At 42.1% G+C, this 20,826-nt stretch overlaps 1 protein-coding gene across 3 annotated transcripts in view; it reads left to right on the top strand.

The window, feature by feature from the left end:
* The window catches only part of LOC106934504 (neurexin-3b-beta-like), a 115,195-nt gene that overhangs the window by 81,702 nt on the left and 12,667 nt on the right, over window positions 1–20,826 (top strand). For all 3 annotated transcript variants that reach the window (XM_015014460.1, XM_015014459.1, XM_015014461.1), the window contains exon 3: window positions 18,874–19,045. In XM_015014460.1, coding sequence (XP_014869946.1) covers window positions 18,874–19,045 — 172 coding nt within the window. The remainder of the gene's footprint in view (window positions 1–18,873; window positions 19,046–20,826) is intronic.

Genomic DNA, 20,826 nt, shown 5'->3' with positions numbered 1-20,826 from the left:
GTGTGTGGGTTTGGTGGGGGGGGGGGGGGGGGGGGAGGGGGGGGGGGTGAGAAAATTGCCTTTAAAAATGACTGGTGCCTTATTACTATTGGGCCAATTAATTTCACCAAAAAAAAAAAAAAAATGCCCTTTTGAAATAGGAAAAATAATTATGGAGGATAATTGGCAGGGAAAGACAAGCGCGCAAGGGAGGGTGTGTTTTGTAGACGTGAATACAAATTTGCTGTAAATTTACAACTCATAAATAAAACCCGCTGATCTTTATTTGTCAGTTTAAAGGAGGCGGGGGGAGGGGAGGGGGGCGTTTGACAACAGCTTGGCCTGAAAGTGTCCAAAGCAGTCAAGAAGTAGGTCACTTGCCTCAATGTTCCTTCAAGTGGGAGAGACAGACCGACCTAGATTTCCTCCTGTTTATTCAGCCATTTTAGGTGCTGGCTATTCACGTCTCCATTTCGGCGCTCCCCCCTCTCCCCTCCCCGTCTTTCACTTTGTCCGATTTTCCAGCTCTTCCTCCACCGCTGGAAACACTCCGGTGACACATTTAGATGGCAGGCGAGGGTCATTGCGCCGCTTTTGAGGACTTTCGCTTCTGTTTTTCCTCCTCTTCTGATCGTGACAAATCACAGTGGACTAAATTTTAAAGATCGCTCAAACGCCGGCGCGTCTATCAACAGATTTTCCCAGTTTTATGGATTTGAGGGAACTTTGATGTGGTTCCAGCTGATTCACCTCAGCTTTTAGGCGCTGGATGAAGTCATGAATTAGAAATGATTGAATGCTAAATGAGTCTTGGACAGTGGACCCGGTATCCAGCTGACGCGACAGCTCATACACACAGAGATGGCATATGGTGCTCAGTGTGGCTTCTGAACCATCGCCACAGGACCAATTTCTGTCTGTCGCTTTTCCCTGCTACCACATACATTCAGACGTAGCTTAGTTTACTTGTTGCCGTGACGTCTGAGGAACCAAGGAGCCACAACGCCTTGTAAACCCTTTAAAGTGGCCTTTGGTTCTTGTTTGGACTGCTTTCTCTCACCTTTTCACTCCACTACCTGACTACAGTAGCATATTGCGCAACTTTAAATTAGAAAAATTAGTAATGAGGAAAGTCGATAAGTGGGGGACAAAAGCTGATGTTCGTTCATTCCTTTTCTACTCTCCTGAAATCAGTTTAGTATTCCTTCAAGCTGTCAGAAAAAAATATGGAAAAAGCAAAATATCATTGCCTGTATTTTTATTTTATTTTTTTCACATAATTTAATCAGCTTGTGCAAGCACTGAAAATGAAGCTTACTAAGCTTTGGATTACCAGGGTTAAAGAGGTTTTTAAAACACTTTCATGCAAAGATCTTTTGATGTTTAGGGCCGTAAAGAGATCTTGTCTGCATGTGACTGCGTCTCTGATAGATATATGTTTAAATTAAATTTTTTTACCTCTGTTGATACAGAATAAATCTTATTGAGAAAATAATTTCTCGTTTTCAGGAAAGTTTTGTTCCAACTTTATGTAAAAATCATAAAAGTTTCACACAAAACAACAAGTGTAAATGCGTATTAAAGTGTAGGGTCAAAATGCTTAAGATAATGAATAAAAACACTACCATAGTTATAAACAAAAGCTGCCATTTTATCAATATATTTGAAGTTGGGTGCTTATCATTACACCCGACTTTAGGTTTGACCATTTTAAATTTATTTTTGTGTTATTTTGAAGCAAAAAGAGAAATAGTTTTTGAGTTGTCTTGTATTATCTGCGTTTCCGTCACAAATGTGCACAAAACTTTGTCTGTGTTCCACTAATGTTGAAAAATCACAATTTGGCAATTGTGATGCTTCCATTAAATAAGAATTAAAATCAAATGTGAAAATTTAGAAAATAAACACATTTTGATGCAGCCAAAAACAAAACACCTCACCCAGTTAAACCCAGCCCTCCTGAGCAGTAACATTACATAAGCACTGCATAAAGACTTTAATATTCATAATTTGTTTATCTGGAGCCATTTTGAATCTGTAGAAAAATAGAAATAAAGAGTGGCAAACAAGATGTGAACGATTTGTAACCGTAAATGACGCTAAAGTCGATGCCTGCTCTGAAGCTCTGGTGCTAAACTGGAGGGCGATATCGTTGAAATACTGAGGAGGGTCAAACTATAGTAGGACGATTCTCCGTAAACATAGATCATTTGAAACTACGAGATTCATGAATCCTTCTGCTCTATTTGCAACGACCTCTTTTCTGTCAAACCACACTTCGGTAAAGGTGCCAAAAAAAAAAAGTAAAAACCCAAACAAAGCACCTCTATGTTTGTCTATTTTCTTACTCAAAATAAAAGAAACTGTAACATCTTTACTTAAAATTAACAACTTCTTCAACTGAAACGATAACCAGCCGCTGCCTTAGATGTACAGGTATGGTCCGGATCGTGCAGAGGACTAATTTATTTCTGTTACACGCGCACGCCTGCAACTGGAGACTCTCTTTATCTCAGTTCTGAATCATAATCTCTCCAAGTCGAAGCAATTACGGCGCAAATTGGGTAAATTTAAACGGCAGTCTTTGGTGCACAGTGGCAGAGAGTAACCCGTGGATTGGTGCTGCCACGGAGAGACTAGGAGGATTAGAAACTAAATGAATCTCAAATCAAAATAAAATGAATCTCTTCTACAGAAGAGGAGAAGGAATTAAAGGAAGAGGTGCGAACTAGAGCCTGGGTGGCTGATACTTTCTTCTGTTAATCATTTTTCTTTGTCTGCTTCACCTCAGAGCCTCTCTCGCTTCTCATATGCCTTCTTATTTTTCAGAGCTTATCCTCTCTGTGCTGGGTCTCTTTTTTAGTTCTTTTTTTTTTACTCTGTTCCCTTTTTTTTTTCCACTGCATCTGCCCCTGACACCTCAGCAGGAGAGGTGGAAGGTAGAGTCTTGATCCGAAGCAGGTTATTCTTTGCTCCAGACCACCCACCCCTCTGTTGTCAGGGTCTTTCAGGGGCAATCTGGCAGGTTTAAGCGCCAACTTTGACAATCGCCCCCCTTGCCTGACCTTAATATAAAGAAACAGAGAAATCCTTCCCCCCCACCCCTGCATCATCACCTTCGTTTTCCTGTTTGCTCTCAAAGAACGTGAAGCATCCAGCGAGGGATCGCCACGGCAGCCATTAGCATGAGCGTTCGAACACCTGTTCATGCAAACGCGAGGCGGACCGCCTCTAATTTTGATGTGGCTCGCATGAAAGCGTTGAACAAACATAGGTTGGATCTAAATGTAAAAACGGGAAAACAATTATCTGCCTCTGTGTGTGCGTGTGTGTTTGGCAGTGTTCGTGTGAGTTGTGTGTGAGCTGCATCTCCGTCACAGTCATTGAACTGTGGCTCAACCTCTGTTCAGTGACTAAGAACATATTGATGGGTACATCAGACGAGGGAGCTGCTGCTGCGTTGAGACATCTTAAATGTTTCACCAACTTCAATGGATTTTATTGGAATTGTATGTAATAGAGCAACATAAAGTAGAACATGATGATGATGTGCAAGAAAAGGGAAGCTGGGATGGGAGGCTTTGGCATGTCCAACTTCTTTATGGTAGACCGCTCAAACGCAGATTGAATCTAGGAACATCAATTTTCAAGGTTTTCTTGAGATTAACAATTGGATTTAGTTCTGGACTTTGACTGGGCCATTATAACTCAAGAACATACTAAATCATTGAGTTCATTTTTTCACCCTCTTTAGGTGGATAAGTTCAGATTTGGTCACTTCTGACCAAAGGACGTTTGCTGAGTTTCTTAGATGACTTGTTGCAATCTTTAAACGAGACTTCCTGAGTCTTTCAGTCAGAGGTCGTGTCATGAAGTGCAGTAAGGGTGTTTTCATACTTCATAGTCCTGTAGACTCAGTTCAGTTGGGGACTGAAATTACAACATTGTTAGTTTGTTTTCAGCTGCTGTGATTTGGTTTCGTACTTAAAGCTTTTGAAAACCCTGTTCCTCTCCTCACCTGTGGTGGCGCTGCACCAATAACCACTGAAAGAAACAACTTGAAAACCTCCGAAGAAGACTTGAGCGAAACCTCCACGAGTGCCATATTTTACTGGTTATAGGATTTCCCTTTTGTCTTTGGCATTTCTCCCACTAGTACTAGACTTGGACATTTATTTTTGCTGTATTTACCCAGAATGCCCTGCGCCATAGTCCACTTTCTGCTTTTGGAGCGGTCTCCGGCCCACTTGGCATCCACATATGTATTCGAACTGCACCAGAATTCACTTCAACCAAACAAGACCGAGTTTTGTAGGTGGATCAGAGTTTGCTTTTTTGGTTTGCATCAAATTTTGATCTTTAGGTGGACGACCATGTCTAAGTTGGTCTGCAGTGGCATCATCCTCTTTCCATTTTTCCAGTTCAGTACCATGGATTCGACAGTGCTTTTTTTTGGGAAATTTAAAGCCTGGAATTCAGTTTTATAACCTAATTTTGCGTTGAAGTTTCCCATAACTCCATTGATCCCTGTGGTGAGTTCCTGGAGTTCATGAGTCTGTTAACTATTGAAGTCTCTTCTAGGCAGTTGGTCAGGCTGGATTTCATGCAGGCGTAAAGGTGGCTAAATAGAAATGTATGACACAGTTTCTAGCCTTTTTTTTAAAAAAAAATTAATGCATCTTTGTCCTTACACTTAGCAACGTGCGTTGCTTTCCATCACATCAAGTCCCATAAAATACACTGAAGTTTGTGGTGATGGAAAAGACAAAATGTTGAAAGTTGCACATAGTTTTACATGGCACTGTATATTCCACAGTTGTTTCACAAAAAGGACTCGCAGGAGGGGGATTTCCTCTTTAATTTAGACTTTGAGTCTCTATCCCAAATGATTGCATTCCATTTTGCTAATTGGAGTGATGTGCAGCTATGTGGCTTTCCCCTTTCCTCCCCTTGCTGCCTCAAAGCGCAGTTTTGTTTTGCATTTAACACCAGATTCGGCAACGATTGCTGAGAGCTGCTCTTCAAACGAGCCGAAATCCTTTGCGTCTTCTCAAATAATTTCACCCCATACCAAGCATTTGTGGCGATGCATGTGAGGAAAAAAAAAATCCCATAAACGCACGGCACAAACGATTGTTGTATTGTGGCATGTTTTTACCCTTTTTCCATTTGTCTCTGCTTAAACGGCGCGCCGCTGGAGAAAAATGTTGGCGGTAGTGGGTTCTAGAATACATTAGCCTGTTGTTCGTTTCAGAAAAATGTTGGCGGCAGAGAAAAAAGAAATGCAGGATGAATTATGTGACCGCTTGATTTATTGGGCGACTCTTTCCATTTGGTAGTCCCAGAATGAAAGTGCTCAAATTCAGCAGCACATTAAATTAAATATGTGCCGAACAGATTCTAATTTGATCACCAAGCTGTTTCAATTTCATTAGCCTGGTCCCTAATGGACTTTCACAGCATATTATTCCATCTCACACAAATCCTATTCATTGGTTTCCCCCCTCCCCCTATAATGAGCCCCATGATGCATGGAGGCCATGTGCTCCAACGCAGCCCACTGTGAGGTGATGCACTTTTTTTTTCCTCCTACAGTCACATTTTGAAAACACATTGTCCAAATGTGATCACACTTGAGATTTACAACATCTGCCGTAAGAAATCAGTCAGAACAATTGCAACTGATCACTGGTTATGCATCACCGCGATGGAGGGAAAGGAGTGGTGGGGCAGCAGACTGATGAAAATTCATGGCTAAAGTTTTACCACAGTGCTGTGATTTAGCAAAGCAGCAATCATGTGGTACGCATCACAATTATCACAGCTGCCTGCTCTTCTAACCATAAAAAGAGATGGAACGATACCTTCAGAACCTTTGAGTGGTTTTGTTTTGTGAACTCCCTTACTGTGCTGTGAAACTGTCAACATTACGGTGTGTGTTGTATTTTTATGTCCGCCAAAGTCATCTTCCATTTGTTGAAGAGTGTTGGGTCAGAAAATAAAACGTAGACGGTCGTGGAACTTCATTTCGCAGGCAACAAGACTGCTAAACATAGACGTCACCATCCTTGATGGTGTCTGTATCCTGAGGGGATCATGGGAAAGGAACGTTATGTCAGACATTTAATTAGCTTAGAGTGCATTCACCCCTTAGTCGGCATTAATCAAACTCTAGTCTGTTCACCTAGAAAATCAAACTCTGATGTGGGCCCAAAGAGCGAAATCTGGTCTCTGTTTGGTTGAAGTGAACTCTGGCACGGCTCGAATGTGAATGTCAAGCAGACCGGAGACCGAAGGAGGGAATCAGTCAGTAGCTCAGGGCTTTCACAGAGAAATGGTTCGTCTTTTTACAGCAATGACAAAAAACATGCAACTGTTAAAATCTGACGCTACTCCATTTCAGTTTAAGTTTTGTGAAGAAGGAATTTGGACTCAGTGTCTTCTTCTGAGGTTTTCATGTTTTTTAATTTCAGGGCCTACACCTACATACAGATCACATTTCTGTCTGTTCATGTTTGTGTTCCACAGGACTTTGTTTTGGGGCCTTGATTATTTCTTCTTCCTGGTCCAGTTCTGTCATCTTTTAAGTATATTTCCTATCATCATTACGTTGATGATATCAGTTGTATATTTCTTTTCTTCCAAATGAAGTTTCAAAACTTTGCATTTTTACTAAAACATCTGGATCGGATTAAAACCTGAAAAACTGAAAGTTTTCTTCAGTGAAAAAAAAAAAAAACTGTAAATATAAAGCAGGCCCTTGTGCCTGTTGGTTACTTAGCTAAATCTTTGGTTAGAAAGCTTGGCATAGCCGTCAGCTCTAGTTTTACACTGGAAAGCCATGTGAAATCTCTGGTTTGTTTCAGTTTTGAACATCTGTAAAACCATCAACTGCAATAGGGAAAAATATTGCCAAACTTTTCCATATTGTTTCTCGAACAGTAATGGAAAACCTAATTCATGTTTTTGTTCGTCTTGTCTAGTTTTTCACAATTCGCTGTACACACCTCTTACCAGAACTTCCCTACATTGGTTATGGTCCATGCACAATGCTGCTGCTCAGCGTCAGGCTGGATCTCCAAAGTTTTGTCTTGTAACTTCACTTTAATGCAACTTTATTTGCTCCCTGTTCATTGTTGAGTGCAGTGCTGGACAGACACCAGTCTACATCTCAGAGCTCTTACATCCCTGCGCTCCCCATTAGGATGTTGAGGTCCTGTGATCAGGACTTGCTGATTGTCCAACATACAGAACTGAAAACTCTGAAGTTTTTCTTTTATGTGTTTCCAAGACGCTGGAATCTCCTTCCTCTGACTCTGAGATCAGTTGCTTCCTTCAAACGTGACTTTTTAAATCTGCTTTTGCTTAAATTTGCTTTGCATGTTAACTTTGCTTGTTTGTGGTTTTTATCTTAGATATGTACTACATAAATAAAGTTTTACTTACTCTTTATAAATGAATCAAATGACAACTGAAAGAGGGAAGAACTTTTAAAATGTATTAGTTATTCAAGATGCAGTGATCAAAACAACTTCCTGGATCCAACTTCTCCACTGACAAAATGCATCCTGCAGACATGCAGCTAAAAAAAAAATATATATATATATATGGCAGTGATGATAATGATCAGTGCACTGTCAGTAGTCTAGGTTCCAAAAGGCTGAAAATGATAGCGCGGAGCTGCAGAGGACTCTGCGGTAACACTGATAAATGTTTTCACCAGGCCGTCCGCCATTAGTGTCAGGGCAAGTTACAGCCACGGGAGCGGGCAAACAGGAAACAGAGAAAGAGTGGGCGTAAATAATTGATAAGGCTGATCCCGCGCGATTCATTTTCCACGGCAGCAGATCAAAAGAGCAAGGCTTGACGTTTGACATTGAGCCGAGTGTAGGAGTCAAAGCCGCTTCCTGGCCCGGCGATGCTTCTGCCGCTTGTATTCCTATTAAAAATGCAATGACTCTGTGGCGTGGACTAAATATAAGCCGGTACGACCAGGCATTAACCAGCTGGCTAATGGACTCACCGGTATTAGCCCAACAATTTACACTGGCGGCGAGCGAGAGCTGGAAGCTGTGGTGGAGGCCATTTTGTTCCCGTCCAGTTGATGAAGCTGTTCCCGACCTCTCGGGTGTAAAATCCAGCCTGCGCTGGGGGCTGCCGGCTTCTTTTAGACGCGATCAATATTTCAGAGGCAGCCCCGGCCTCTGCGTCGTGTATCCTCACACGCGGCCTCTCACAACACTTCTGCAGCTGATTATGTACATGTGAATGAACAGTGGAGCCGGTTAATCATTTATGACGTTTCACAGTTTTTCAGAGGAGTGTTTATTTGAATTGTGCACCGGCGCCGTTAGTACACAAAGCACGAAGCCCGAAGCCTGCAGGGTCTGCTCTAAACGTGTGAAAGTATAACCATGTCCTCAATGTTTTATGCACACATCTCTCTAAAAATGTGCAGGGCCTTTTTTTTTTTTTTCCATGGCCTTTTCATGTCCGCCGCACAAGTTTATGCATCACTGCTGTGAGCACTTTGATGGCCTGCATAAAACTACTTTATTCATAATGGAAAAATACTGCTTGTATTTCTTTGCTTTCCGGCCCTTTGAAGCCTTTTGCATCGCCTCTCTGAAGCATTGGTGTGAGAGTATCGCTTCCCAGCTGCCTAATTAGATTGAAGCGGTCGTTGCACTTGTGTTATAAATGACCCATTGTGAAATCACAGAGGGGTGGATTGTGTTGGCTGATTCTGAAACTTTTGGTTGAACTTTCCTTGAATATATCTCACATTTGAGGTGCAAATCAACTGCTTTATGTCCCTCTTGCAGGATTTATGTGATAAACCAAAACAAAAGATGTTTAATTATTGAACCACTAGGAAAATCACCAAGTTAGGCTTGCATTGACATGCAGGCCAAAAAGTATTTTAAGGCTTCTTTCAGCAATTTTTGCCACAGCAGCTGAACCTACAGCTAATAGTTCTCGTTGGCTCATTTGACCATAAAATTGTGCAAATTGTAAATACGAAAATAAACCAGCTTAATGAAAACACACCAATTACAAAAAAAGCTCACAATTTTTACACTACGATGAGCTGGGTTCTTTGGCTGTGTCGAAATAAACACATTTGAATCAGAACACCATGCGCATCGTAAGTCGTGATCAACAACTGGAAGTTACTAATAGCAGAAAAGGCAAAGGCGACGACAACAGGAAGCAGGAAAAGGATGATAATGCAGGATGTTTGTTGATCATTTATTGCCTAAACAAACTTATTCACGTGTGATTTTAGATGCGTTTCAAACACACGTTTGCTAAATTGTGTTTTTGACATTAGCGCGGTATCTAATTCTGTGGTTGTACTTGGACAACATCTGTCCTCTTCAGCTTTTAATGAATATTACCTAAACAAGGACGAATTGTGTTGCCGCCACATTCAGGGCTGCATTCAACCTCATTTGTTAGGTTTTCTTTTTTTTCCCCCCCTATTGAATCACTACTGCAGATGGAATTGACTCAAGCAACAGCGGCCATATTTGTCGTCTTCTGTTTGTCTTTAATTGTTTGTGGACAGCAGTGGACGTTAGATAAGGATGAGAACAAGATACAACAGCCACGTTTTTGAATGCAAAACCAATTCATATTGATAATCCCATTCTATGCAAGTCTTTTCATTGAGAAACTGCTGGGAAAAGAAAAAAATATTGAAAATCTCTAGGTTTCTGCTCTCACTGAGAAGTTCTCAAAGTCTGAGAAGTGTCTCCCCGGGGAATCTCCAAACGGCTCAGAAGAATGAATTGATTGCTTGTGATCTGATTCAGGAGCTCACAGCCATTACTTTTGGATGGTCTTGGGTGTTTCCGCAAACTGAGAGTATACCAGGATGAAGTATTCTGCTTTGAACGCTATCTGGATGCATAATTCACCGTCATAGCGTTGTCTTGGTTCACTTTTTAATTCTTTGTGGGATATGCAAGTTTAGTTTGAAAGTTAAATGAAGTGGGGATGTTTTTTATATCCTTAATCTGTTCTGTTGGGAAATTTACCATACTGACTCAGGTTTAGTGCCTCCCCTTAACCCATAACGGCATCATATGTCTTCAAACCAAGCTAAGAAATGACATTCCTCTCCTTGAGGCTTTAAAACTTATTGAAATCAACAGGATTTCGCAAAGAGTGAAAGTCCCATAAATAACCTATTTTATTGGCCCCTTTCCTTTAGCTCCAAACGACTTAACTTGACTCTACAAACTACTCTATGATACTGACATACTGAGCGCAACATGTAGGACGTTGTCTTTGTCTTTTGAATGCTGTTTTCTTCACTAATGTTCTGCAAAAAAACCTTTAAACCTTCACAACAGCTGTACAAAATCACACAGGTAAACAGATGCAACACAAACAAAAGGCGTGCTTTGCATTAGCAGAGGAATCACCATGTTTTTCAGAGTTACAGGTATGCTTATTTGTATGTTTGCTTTTTGAAATTGCATCTCCATGGCAGCAGCCTCCGTTTTTCATTCTTGCTTGGTTTCACGTGTTTATTTTGTAGAGGTTATTTATTTATTTAATTGTTTTTGTCAGTGTAGGATGGTAATTGTGACTGTAATTATGGTTTTCGGTTTCAGTGGTGTTTTCCAGGCTCTCTCTGAGCACCAAGGCCTATTCAGCCGTCAGCGTTCTCTTTGCATGACGAAATGATTTGCATTAAAGGCCACCGTAGACACAAACATCCCTATTAAAAAAAGAGCCTCCAACATTCTGCCCCTGTGCAAATTTCTGACTGTAAACCTCGAGATCAAGACGGCTGGAAATCACAGTGACGTCTTTGAGTTATCGCTGTCAATTACTCAAGATAAATGGCTTTGGCACAGCGAAGGCCGGGCCCATCAATCCACCGTGTCTCACATTTGTCCTAGCTTCTACACTCTATTGATTCTGCTTCCACAGCTTCCTTGATCCACTTCTGATGGCCTCTGACCGCAGAAGCTAACTTGAGCACTGATGTCAGATGAGAAGAAGGGAGAGTAACCCGAACCTCCTCGGTTCCCCCAAAGCCGGGCCTCTGTATGGATCCAGCTGAGCCGTTCTGCTGCAAGCTAAACCCAGATTTCAATCAGGCTTTGATTGGATTGCAATATTTTTATTTATTTATTTTATTTTGGTACGCTGAAAGCTTCCTCTTTGGTAGCGTTGTCTGACTCTAAAGTGCTTTCATTGAGCGTCTTTAGGATCGTGTGTCTGGCATATGCAGAGATTTTTTGTTGCACTTTTTACAAATCATCAGCCCAATTTAAACATCAGCTGAAAATAATCTGAATAAATACAAAATGCTGATTTCATGTAGTGATTTTTGGACCAAAAGGAGAAAAAAAAAAATTTAAGGACTATTTGTATTTTTATTAAGTCCGAGTTTCTTTGTATTTCATGAAGAACAAATTAGTGCTCAGTGTTTTTTTTTTTGTTTGTAGTTTCCTTCATTGGTTCTAAAAAGCATTTTCAATCTAAAGACATTTTGATTTGTCTGTGAACAAAAACAAAATTCCTCTTTTGCATCAAACGCCTCTTCTGGCAGGATGAATTTATGTACCCAATTTGTTGAATGACAGTCGGAGCTGGAGGCCACACAGAACTATTCCTGGGGCCGCAAATGGCCCCAAGGGCCACACATTGGACATCCCTGCTGTAGGTCAACAAACACCTCCCAGTGTGTGTGTTAATACTCTTTTTCTAGCTTGGACTCATTGTTTTGTCAACAGTTTTTCTCCGCATCCAAGCTAAGCGTACTCAATTCAGCCCGTCTCACCTCCATGAAATGTCTGTCAGAAGTATTTATCTGTCGGGTGCCTTAGCAGAATGACCATTCAGCGAGCCGCCGAGGGGACCGAGCCTATTGTGGAGCGTCTGGTCCTCTGTAAAGCAGCTGTCCGCTGAGGTCTGCGATGGCTGTCTGCAGGATCGCCCACCATCGCCGCTGATCCTCCCTCTGTCCTTCCTCTCTCTCCGTCTCTCTCTGTGGCTCTGCCAGCAGCGCTCGGTGAGTTGGAAGCATTGATCGGTCCTGAGTTGGACTGCGGCAGGCCTGATTACTGATGTCAGCGTGCACCGGAGCACGTGGGAGCGGCGGGGCTCCGCGTGCCAAACCCGCAGCTGGAGAGAGAGAGGTGGGGGCGATTGGCTTTGGATTCCCAACGCATCATGCCTACACATACTGTACAGCTTAAAACGAGCGCGTGTCCAACGCTGTCGACACGATCTGGATCCGTTTGTACGGCGGTGAAAGCGATTTAGCGTTTTCCGAATAAACACTGCGGGGGCATTAAAGGCCAAGCCAAAGGGCTTTTTTGCGTATCACACCAGTAATTCGCAGAGATTTTCAGCGCTGCAGGGTTCAGTGTTTTCAAACAAGGGCAGCTGATTGAATGTTTGGATCCCTCTGTGTTCTCTTGTGACACAAGAGGGTCAGTTTATGACTTTGCGTCATGCGAGAGAGGGTGGGTCAGCACTTGGAAGCCGCTCTGCACGCATCATTTGTTTACAGCCAGAACAGAGGCCATCATCTTTTCCACTAACAGAACAATAGCCATTTTCCCCCTTTTGCTCTGGAGACAATGAAGTGCCTTCCCGCCTTGAGAGCGACAGGCCAATAAAAAACGTAATTGGATCTGTCACTCAAACTGTGCTGCAGTGCTGTGGTGGGCAAGCCAGGTGGGTGGCGGTGGCAGATGCAGCGAGGAAGTCGGTCAACACGGAGAAAGACAGAAAAATGAGACGGAGGGGTGCCATCGTTCAGACCACAGGTGCTGTTTTTGCGCGCCACCTGCAGCAGGGGCTGGTAATTGTTTTTCCCAAATGGCCAAATAAGCAAATGTGACTGTTGTTGAGAGACGGGATGCAGTTTTGCCAACTGGGTGTTTAATATTTAACTAGATTTTATGGTTTTCTGGCAACATTAGTGATTCCAGCTGATCTTTTAAAGAGGCAGTAGGATGTAATGTTGATGTTTTACATCATGTTATAATGTTGTTTCCTCATCAGAAACATACCTGGAGTGTTGCCTTGATTCTTTCATGCATGTTTGAAAAATCCTTGAATCTCCCATGGCAACCATTCAGCTGTGAAAAACGCCTGGGTGGACCTTGCTGCAGCTCCCACTCACAGCTGCAGTTTCCAAGCTTCTGAGATTCCACATTACACAGCAGCTCTTCCCTGTGACTCCTCCACTCAGCTCCTTCAGACTAGCCAGCAGCAATTAGCAAACTGCACATCTCTTGAGCTCGTTATAGGAACTACTACTTAGTGCAACGCTGGTAAAAATGTTGCTAAAGGGTTAATAGTGGAGCTATGTTGTGATGACTTCCTGAAGGCGGAGTTTCAGAAAAAGCAGGAATTTTTAAAGAGACTGAGGCCAAATTTCAAGACGTTAAGTTACAAAGTCAAATTTCTTCTAAATGATATTTCATATATATATATATATATATATATGTATATATATATATATATATATATATTGGGTTTTGTTTTTGTATAACTGGCCTGTCCTTTGCATGTCCGTAAGAAAACAAAAACGTGCACTTTTAATCGTGACATAACACCTTCTCAACATGTTTTTTTTTGTTGTTTTTTTTTCCCCCCTTTTCTTTAATAAAACACGAAAGTCTAGCGCTAGCAGGGGAAATGGCTCATGGTCTTTTAGCAAAGACAAAAGAGAAATCCTACAACCACCTCTAAAATCTGGCTGCGGGACAATCTGCTGCTGTTTGTAGGTATTAGTGGGTCGCCGACGTGGCTTTGATGTGGCTTCACAGGAGAACAATGGCTGCCAGATCCTCTGAAGGTCACAGCAGATATACCAGGATACTGTTTGTGCTTTTACATGCACTTCACCCATCAAATATGTTTTGTTTTTTTTCTTGTTGTTTGTTTTTCCAGTAAGGCCCAGCTGATTTAATAATATCTTCCACGAAACAAAGCACGGAACATCCGCCTGTCACATTAAATCATCAGCAGATTGTTGGCGTCGTCTCTGGCATGCATCGATTATGTGCATTTTGTCAGCACGCCCGCGCCCACGCTTTCCTCGCATCCAGCCGTGCGTCCGTCTGAGTTTTAATGACAAGTGCTTATATTAAGAGCCGATTTATAGCCGTAGTGACAAAGAGGTGGAGCGCAGAGCGGAGCGTTTGGCTCATCTCACTTCTGCTCTGCTTTTAGGAAATGGCTTTCTCGTGTCTTTTCCATTATTAACCGGGCCGAGGAGAGCTGCTCTGTCGATGCCGTCTCACCAAAAGCTCATCCCGTTTCTCGTAATGGTGAAGAAATAAAGATGTTTTAACTGTAACTTTGAAGTTAAAAATGAAAGAGGGCCTCGTCTGGAATTTGACTGTGTTTTGCTCTAGAAACTTTCTGCCTTTTCAAACCCCCCAGAGGGAAAATGTTGCACTGTGCCTTGCATCAAGAGGGAAAAAACTGCTCCTGTCTGCTTAAGCCTAAAAAAGATTTGCTTAGAAGCAGAAATCAGTTCCCAACTCAAAGAAACGAGTTTCACTTTTTCGTCTAAGCTTTTAGGTGATTGTCTTTTTTGCTATTATCCTGCCCAGGGGTGGGCGATGTGGACTTAAAGTTTGATCACAATATTTTGTGGTACGATTTTGATAAAATTGCTTCTTTTTTAGGTAGGTGTATGGCTGTGCATTAGAGCCCTGCAAATATAAATATTACTCTTAAGAAACATTCCCATTTAAAATATACTTCTTTAGGACACCATTCATATAAAGAAGTGTGATTTGTATCAGTAAGGTGACTGCATTTAACCATTTTTTTCAAATATATACGTATTTATTGATAAAATCATTGAACAAACAGTAGAGAAAATACTAAAACTAACGAGACAGAAAGTGCCGATCAGAGCCAGGAGGAGAGTCTCTGTGCTGTCAGTCAGGCTTGAGTTTATCCACTGTCGTCCTTGTTCATGCTAACTAGCCTTACCATTCGCTGTGAAGAAGAAGAAGTGGCACAGCAGAGTGAAAAGGGCATGGTGTGAGCAGCGCGTACACAAGGATCATTGGCAGCGCTAAGACCCTACTCCTGGCTCTGATTGGTTGTCTCTGACCAATCAGTGTATTTCTGTAGGTGATAGAAACACCACAGGGAATATTCTCCTATGTTGTGCTTTCACAAGATGATGAAAGTTTTAAGAAATGTGTTTAAAAAACATATTTTTTATAAAAGTTTATCTCAGTAGCTTTGATGCAATTGAGACTCTAAAGTTAAAAATGCCTGAAAAGTGTTGAATCTCTAAATGCCGTGAAAAGTTTTTGAATAAAGAATTGACACAATGGAGGAAAACACAAATCTGCTCCTCACTTTCCAAATCATTTTTTTTCTTTTTTTTCTTTCTTTTTTTTGTCTACTCTGATGCGATCTCTGAGTGAGAATGCCACCGCAGGAGCCGCGTCAGGAATCTGCTGGCCTGATGAAGCGCTCCTGTGCTCTATGAGAAGAGTGTGACATTTAATGGAGGTCAGCAGGTTTAAGCGATGTGTCATCCACTGTATGCCGGAGCTTATCATCTAGCGGTGTCACGCTGACAAACACAGTTAGGGTCCCGCTCAACATAATCGGGGTCCGCACTCTGAACAGTCAGGCATGCCGGGTCAGAGCCTCGGCTGATCAATTAGCAATATGTGTCCGCTCCCCCCCACCCCCAGCCTCCCCGTTCAAAGCCTCCTCATTTTGGATTTGTTATGAGAAACGGTCCCTCCGCTGCCGGCTTCTAAAGAAAGTAATTACACAGAGAAGACTCCCTATGGGGGATTAAAACAAATGACACAGAAAACACAGCTCTTCCCCGCCACACGCCACTCACTCGGGCTCTGAAGCCTCTTGCCTGTAACTGCCTACACGGCCGTGAAGACGGGAGCTGTCGCGGTAAAGCAACGCTCGTGAAAATTAGTGGGGTTTGAAAAGGGAGAGGAATCTGAAATTTACAAGGAAGAGCCGACGCGATTTACGGGCGTGGTGTAACTCGTAGCGTCGAGGGCTAAGCAAAGAATACGGCTTTCGTACGGCTTCGTCGGAGACGCTGGCTGAAGAAGGCATCTGTCCTGCCAGTTTCATATAGAGACAGGCTGCGGGGAGTATTACTCATCATTAGAATCTCTGCTGGCAGCCTATTTTCATCACATTACACTTGTATAATGAAGCGTCCTCGGGTTCTCCGTGCGGTTTACCATTAGCACCAGCCGCGGGCATTCATCCAAGTCGCTTTATTGAGCCTTTTACACTTAGTTTACTGTGTAATTAATTCATTACTGCGCAACAATACATGTAGTGGAAAACATGGCCTTGATGCGGCTCACATGCCTCTGTGAGTTGACGCTTGACAGTTGCGGTCCATTTGATGTTGGTCTGGTTTTTTTAAAGACGGTGCCGCTCGCTCGCTGACTTTTGATGACATTCACAAGTTCATCTAGGTAATGGAGAGCACCGCTGGGTCTGTCGGAGCCTCACGGCGCCGCCGCTCCTTTGATGCTTTGGGTGGCCTTGATTCTGTGGGTCGCGCTTAAGGGTTCTTACCTCCCTGTATGGATGAAGCAAGTGGCCATGAAAATGATCAAAGGCACTCTGTCAATTAGATGAAAAGTACTTTTAAAATGCCTTTCTTTTATATCTTACTAATACAAAGTAATCAATTCGTAGGTAGAGAGGTTTGTGTGACTAGTCACCTTGTCGCACAATGTGAGCAGGTAGAAGTATGTTGGTAGGTAAATGGGTACATAGAGGCAGGTAGAATAATGAAAAAATAGAAAATTGTATAAAATATAGACTCAAAACATAAAGAAAAATGAATAAAAACTACATCTCTAGAGCTTTGTTGTATTTTACTCTGAATAAAGAGAAATCAATTGGCAACAAAATATTTTCTTCAACAGGATTATTATATATTCTGCTGTGGCATAGAAGTCCTTTACTGTGGTAACCACCACCAGTTTGTTACTGGTCTTCAAAATTGGAAATGTCATGATGCTGTGATCTGCAAAAGAAATGACAAGAATTAGGAAAAAGAAACAGAAAATCAATTCAAAGGAAGGAGGAATGGAAGGAAGGCAAATAAATAAAATCTCCATCTCTACGACTCGACAGTTGCTCCGCTGATACTGGCAGCGTCTTGGAGCAGCTCCGTTAAATTTGTTCAGATTTGTTCTTTTTTTAGACTTTTGCTCACATTGTATTTGGTTGAGGCGTCGTTGCATGTTTGGACAATTATTCCCTCCGGTGTTGGATGCTGTGCAGCTTTTTGACTGTCCTACAGTTGTTGTGATGCATAACCGTGATAACAAGGTGCGTCACAACTGGGAGCTGCGGATTAGCATCTCAAAGTCTCAAATAATGCCGGAACTACAACCCCAAAACCCAGAGGAGTTGAAAACCGTATTTCTTGAATGCAGAGCAGTGAGAAAAGGAGAAAGTTCAAACCATCGATCACATCGGTCAACGATTCAACACGTGTCTCAAATGTCTCTCTGCCTGGCTTTCTGACCACACAGCCAAGCGGAGATTTAAAGAGGCGCGGCAGGAGCAAATGAGGTGGATTAGCAGTGCTTGCCAAGAACTAATGGAGTAATGTAGGGCACGTTGCTGTGAAATGTTGTCTCTGCTGTGTGGATATTAAATTGTTAGCATGTCAAATTACATGACAAACAAAATATAACCTTACATCATAAACTGTTGTCCGTCACCACATAGAAATCTGTAACCATGGATACAGTGTTGTCCTCAGGTGAATTTGTGTTTTAAAATGACACCACCAGTTTCTTTTCCCCCCTATTCAGAGGCATTCACTTTCAGCGTCCTTGGACAATAAGGTGCCTTTTATGTGATGTCGTTGCGTACTCCATAATCTTTTTTCTAGCACCATTGCGTATTGGTAAAACACTGAGTTGTGATGGCGATATGTTTTCCCACAAATGAATAACTGTGGGTCTATTTTCACATTGATTGTCGCTGCCTCAACTACATGTTTTAGCAGGTTTTAATGTGGCAAAGACTCTCAAGTACTTGGATTGTCTCTGGTGGTACTCTGAAGACAATTTTGGTCTCAACACAAAGTGACCACAAAGATTAGTGACTGCCAAAAAGATGAGTTGTTCAAGAAGACTGATCTTGGTTTCCAATGGAAACGGCCCTAAAGAAGAGCTTTAAGGGAGGAATATGTCTAGAACTTCAAAAAGAAATGAAATTGGATGGTAGTTGTTTCTAGCCACTAGCTAACCTCTGAGCTCAGAATAAGGATGTGGGCATGACAACAAACCCGATGCAAAATGTGTGGCTTTTTGCATTTTACGGATTCAAACACTAAGGAACTTGTTCACAAACGGCAGCTATATTTTACAATGTGTGTAAAAGTATTTATTAATGACAATTTTATTTTTGCAGCACTTTATAACAACAGGCTACATCAAAGTGCTGTACAGCAAACTCGTGACCACAGACATGGACAAAAACTTTTTTTTGTTTCTGACTTGGAATTTTTAAAAGCTCGTTTTCTGTGTGGGGAAAAAAGAAACTAAGAATAAAACCATGTCCTTCAATCAAGCAAATGGTGATAAAAAGTAAAAAATTCCAGCTTTTTTTTTTTTTTTTTTTTTTTTTACATTTCTGTCAGTGTTACTTAGAATTTTGAAAAGTGTGATTTGTGTGTGTGTGGGGGTGGGGGGAAGGAACTTAAAATAAAACCATATGCTTGAAAAAAAAGAGAAATGTTCAACTTGTGTTGTGTTTCTTTTTGAAATTTCTGTCAGTGTTTCCCAGAAACCTTGGTTTTTAATAAAGGGAGCACTTGTTATAAAAAGCTCGAGAAGCCCTTCAGTCTTCATTTGTGTGTGTCTCTTTCAGGAACAAGGAAAAATCGGCGTGACGTTTAACATCGGGACAGTGGACATAAGCGTCAAGGAGTCAAACACAGAGGTAAACGATGGCAAGTACCATTTGGTCCGATTCACGAGGAACGGGGGCAATGCGACCTTGCAGGTGGACAACTGGCCAGTCAACGAGCACTTTCCCTCAGGTACAGCCAGCATCATTTATCATTTATCTCGTAACATAAAAGTGATAGTTCTATACAGCCTAAGAATCACTGGACACCATCTATTTTTATTATTTCATTTTCAAGGGCAGTCGGCGTTTGAGTTGACAGCCCGGGAGGCAAGCGCTCACGAAATGGTTGTTTGGCAAACTACGACTCAAAATACGTCAGTCCTTTCACACTACCATACCTGAGTCGGTGGGGGTGGGAACACTCTGAGCCAGGATCCTTTGTCTTGCAAGAGGCATTAACTGTGCAACATTTGGCCAGCTCAATACGAAAAGAGGGATTCAAAGGCACCGAGAGGCATTTTGGTCGATGGAGAGGCGAGAAGGAGAAGGAGGCAGAGGACCTAGGGTGGCCTGTTGGCCAGATAACACCGCTGCCTCCCTGTATCTCTCATTCCCAGGTCAGCAGAAGCGGTATGGCGGCAGAATACAAATAGGCTCATCAAACAGAAACCGCTCCGTTTGGAGGTCTGGGAACTCTGCTTCTCTGTAGCAGATACCTGTGTGCTGCTCTCCAAGTGAGGAGAGACTGACAGAGTGGAAGGACGAGAAGAATGATCTCTTCCTGCTTCTACTTGAGTCCGGTAAATTGGACCGGCTCTCAATTTCTGTCTTGGAAGTCGCCCAACTTTCAGAAAGCTACATTGTTTCCCTCTTTCATGTTCTCCAATTTAGATGGTGTGATGTAAGGTGGCACAAATGTCCTCGACTATCTTGGTAAAATAGTGGCGTAAAAGCAATATTGCGGTTGCTTTGGTTGTATTGTTCTTCCAAGGAAGGGTGCAGTCATGAACTGAGATATATCAGGTGCACACTCGGCCAAAAACAAACAGAAAAACTGCAGACTTCTGGAAAGACAGCAGATCTGAGTTGACCACTTTAGCCCCCACATGATGCTCCCAGTAGCATGTCTTCACCAGAACTGCTTCTTTTCTTGGCACAACCTGGCATGCCGGGTGGTTTGGTTCAGAGCCAGCGCAGGTGACGCTAATTTCTTCTGTCTCGGGCTTTTTTTTTTTTTGCTTTTGGCTGTTCTCCGCTTTTAGTTGACCAGATGACTTCAGACAGGTTTCATAACTCCATTCCAGCCTGAGTAATGGGGCAAAACGATGAAACAAACCAATGCATTGTGGAGTCAAAAGTAACATCAACAAATTCGATTTATAGAAGCGTGCTGGTGGTATTGTTGAGTGGTTTTTGTTTTCAACATTTTACTGAAGCACATTCACTAGAAGGGCAAAAGAGTTTTCTTTACCTGTTTTAAACAGAAATGAACACCAAGTACTTTTGTAAATAATGACACTTTAATGCAAAGTTGGAACTTTTAATGGATGGTTAATGCAACTTTTACAGCAACTTTGCATTAAAAGTGTCATTATTTACCGAATGACATTTCATGACAACAGTTATAGACATTCATAAAGACTCCTTCATGTTTATGACAGAGTCATGTCAGTCTTATGAACACCAAATTTTACTATCATTAGCCAATCAGGGACTTTTTTTTTTACCCCTGGACGTCATGAAGATCTCATTTCTGCCTACCAGTTGTTGTGTTCAGGCAATCAAAAGTGTTGCAGTTGACTTCTGCACCCATCCTAAGTGTTGGTAATAAAGCTGCAGGAGCCCTCAGTGCCCTTCCCTTTTTCAGCCCTATAAAAGTCTTCTCCTCACATCTTGTGAGTAATTGCATATTAGAGTCCAGGCTCATGCTTTCTCTAACTCCTAATGCTTTGCTCAACATGAATAGCAGCC

Source organism: Poecilia latipinna, unplaced genomic scaffold, assembly GCF_001443285.1.
Source record: "Poecilia latipinna isolate Pla-1442-1.1 unplaced genomic scaffold, P_latipinna-1.0 Scaffold1818, whole genome shotgun sequence".
Classification (NCBI taxonomy): domain Eukaryota; kingdom Metazoa; phylum Chordata; class Actinopteri; order Cyprinodontiformes; family Poeciliidae; genus Poecilia; species Poecilia latipinna.
This window is presented reverse-complemented; position numbering and strand designations above follow the sequence as displayed.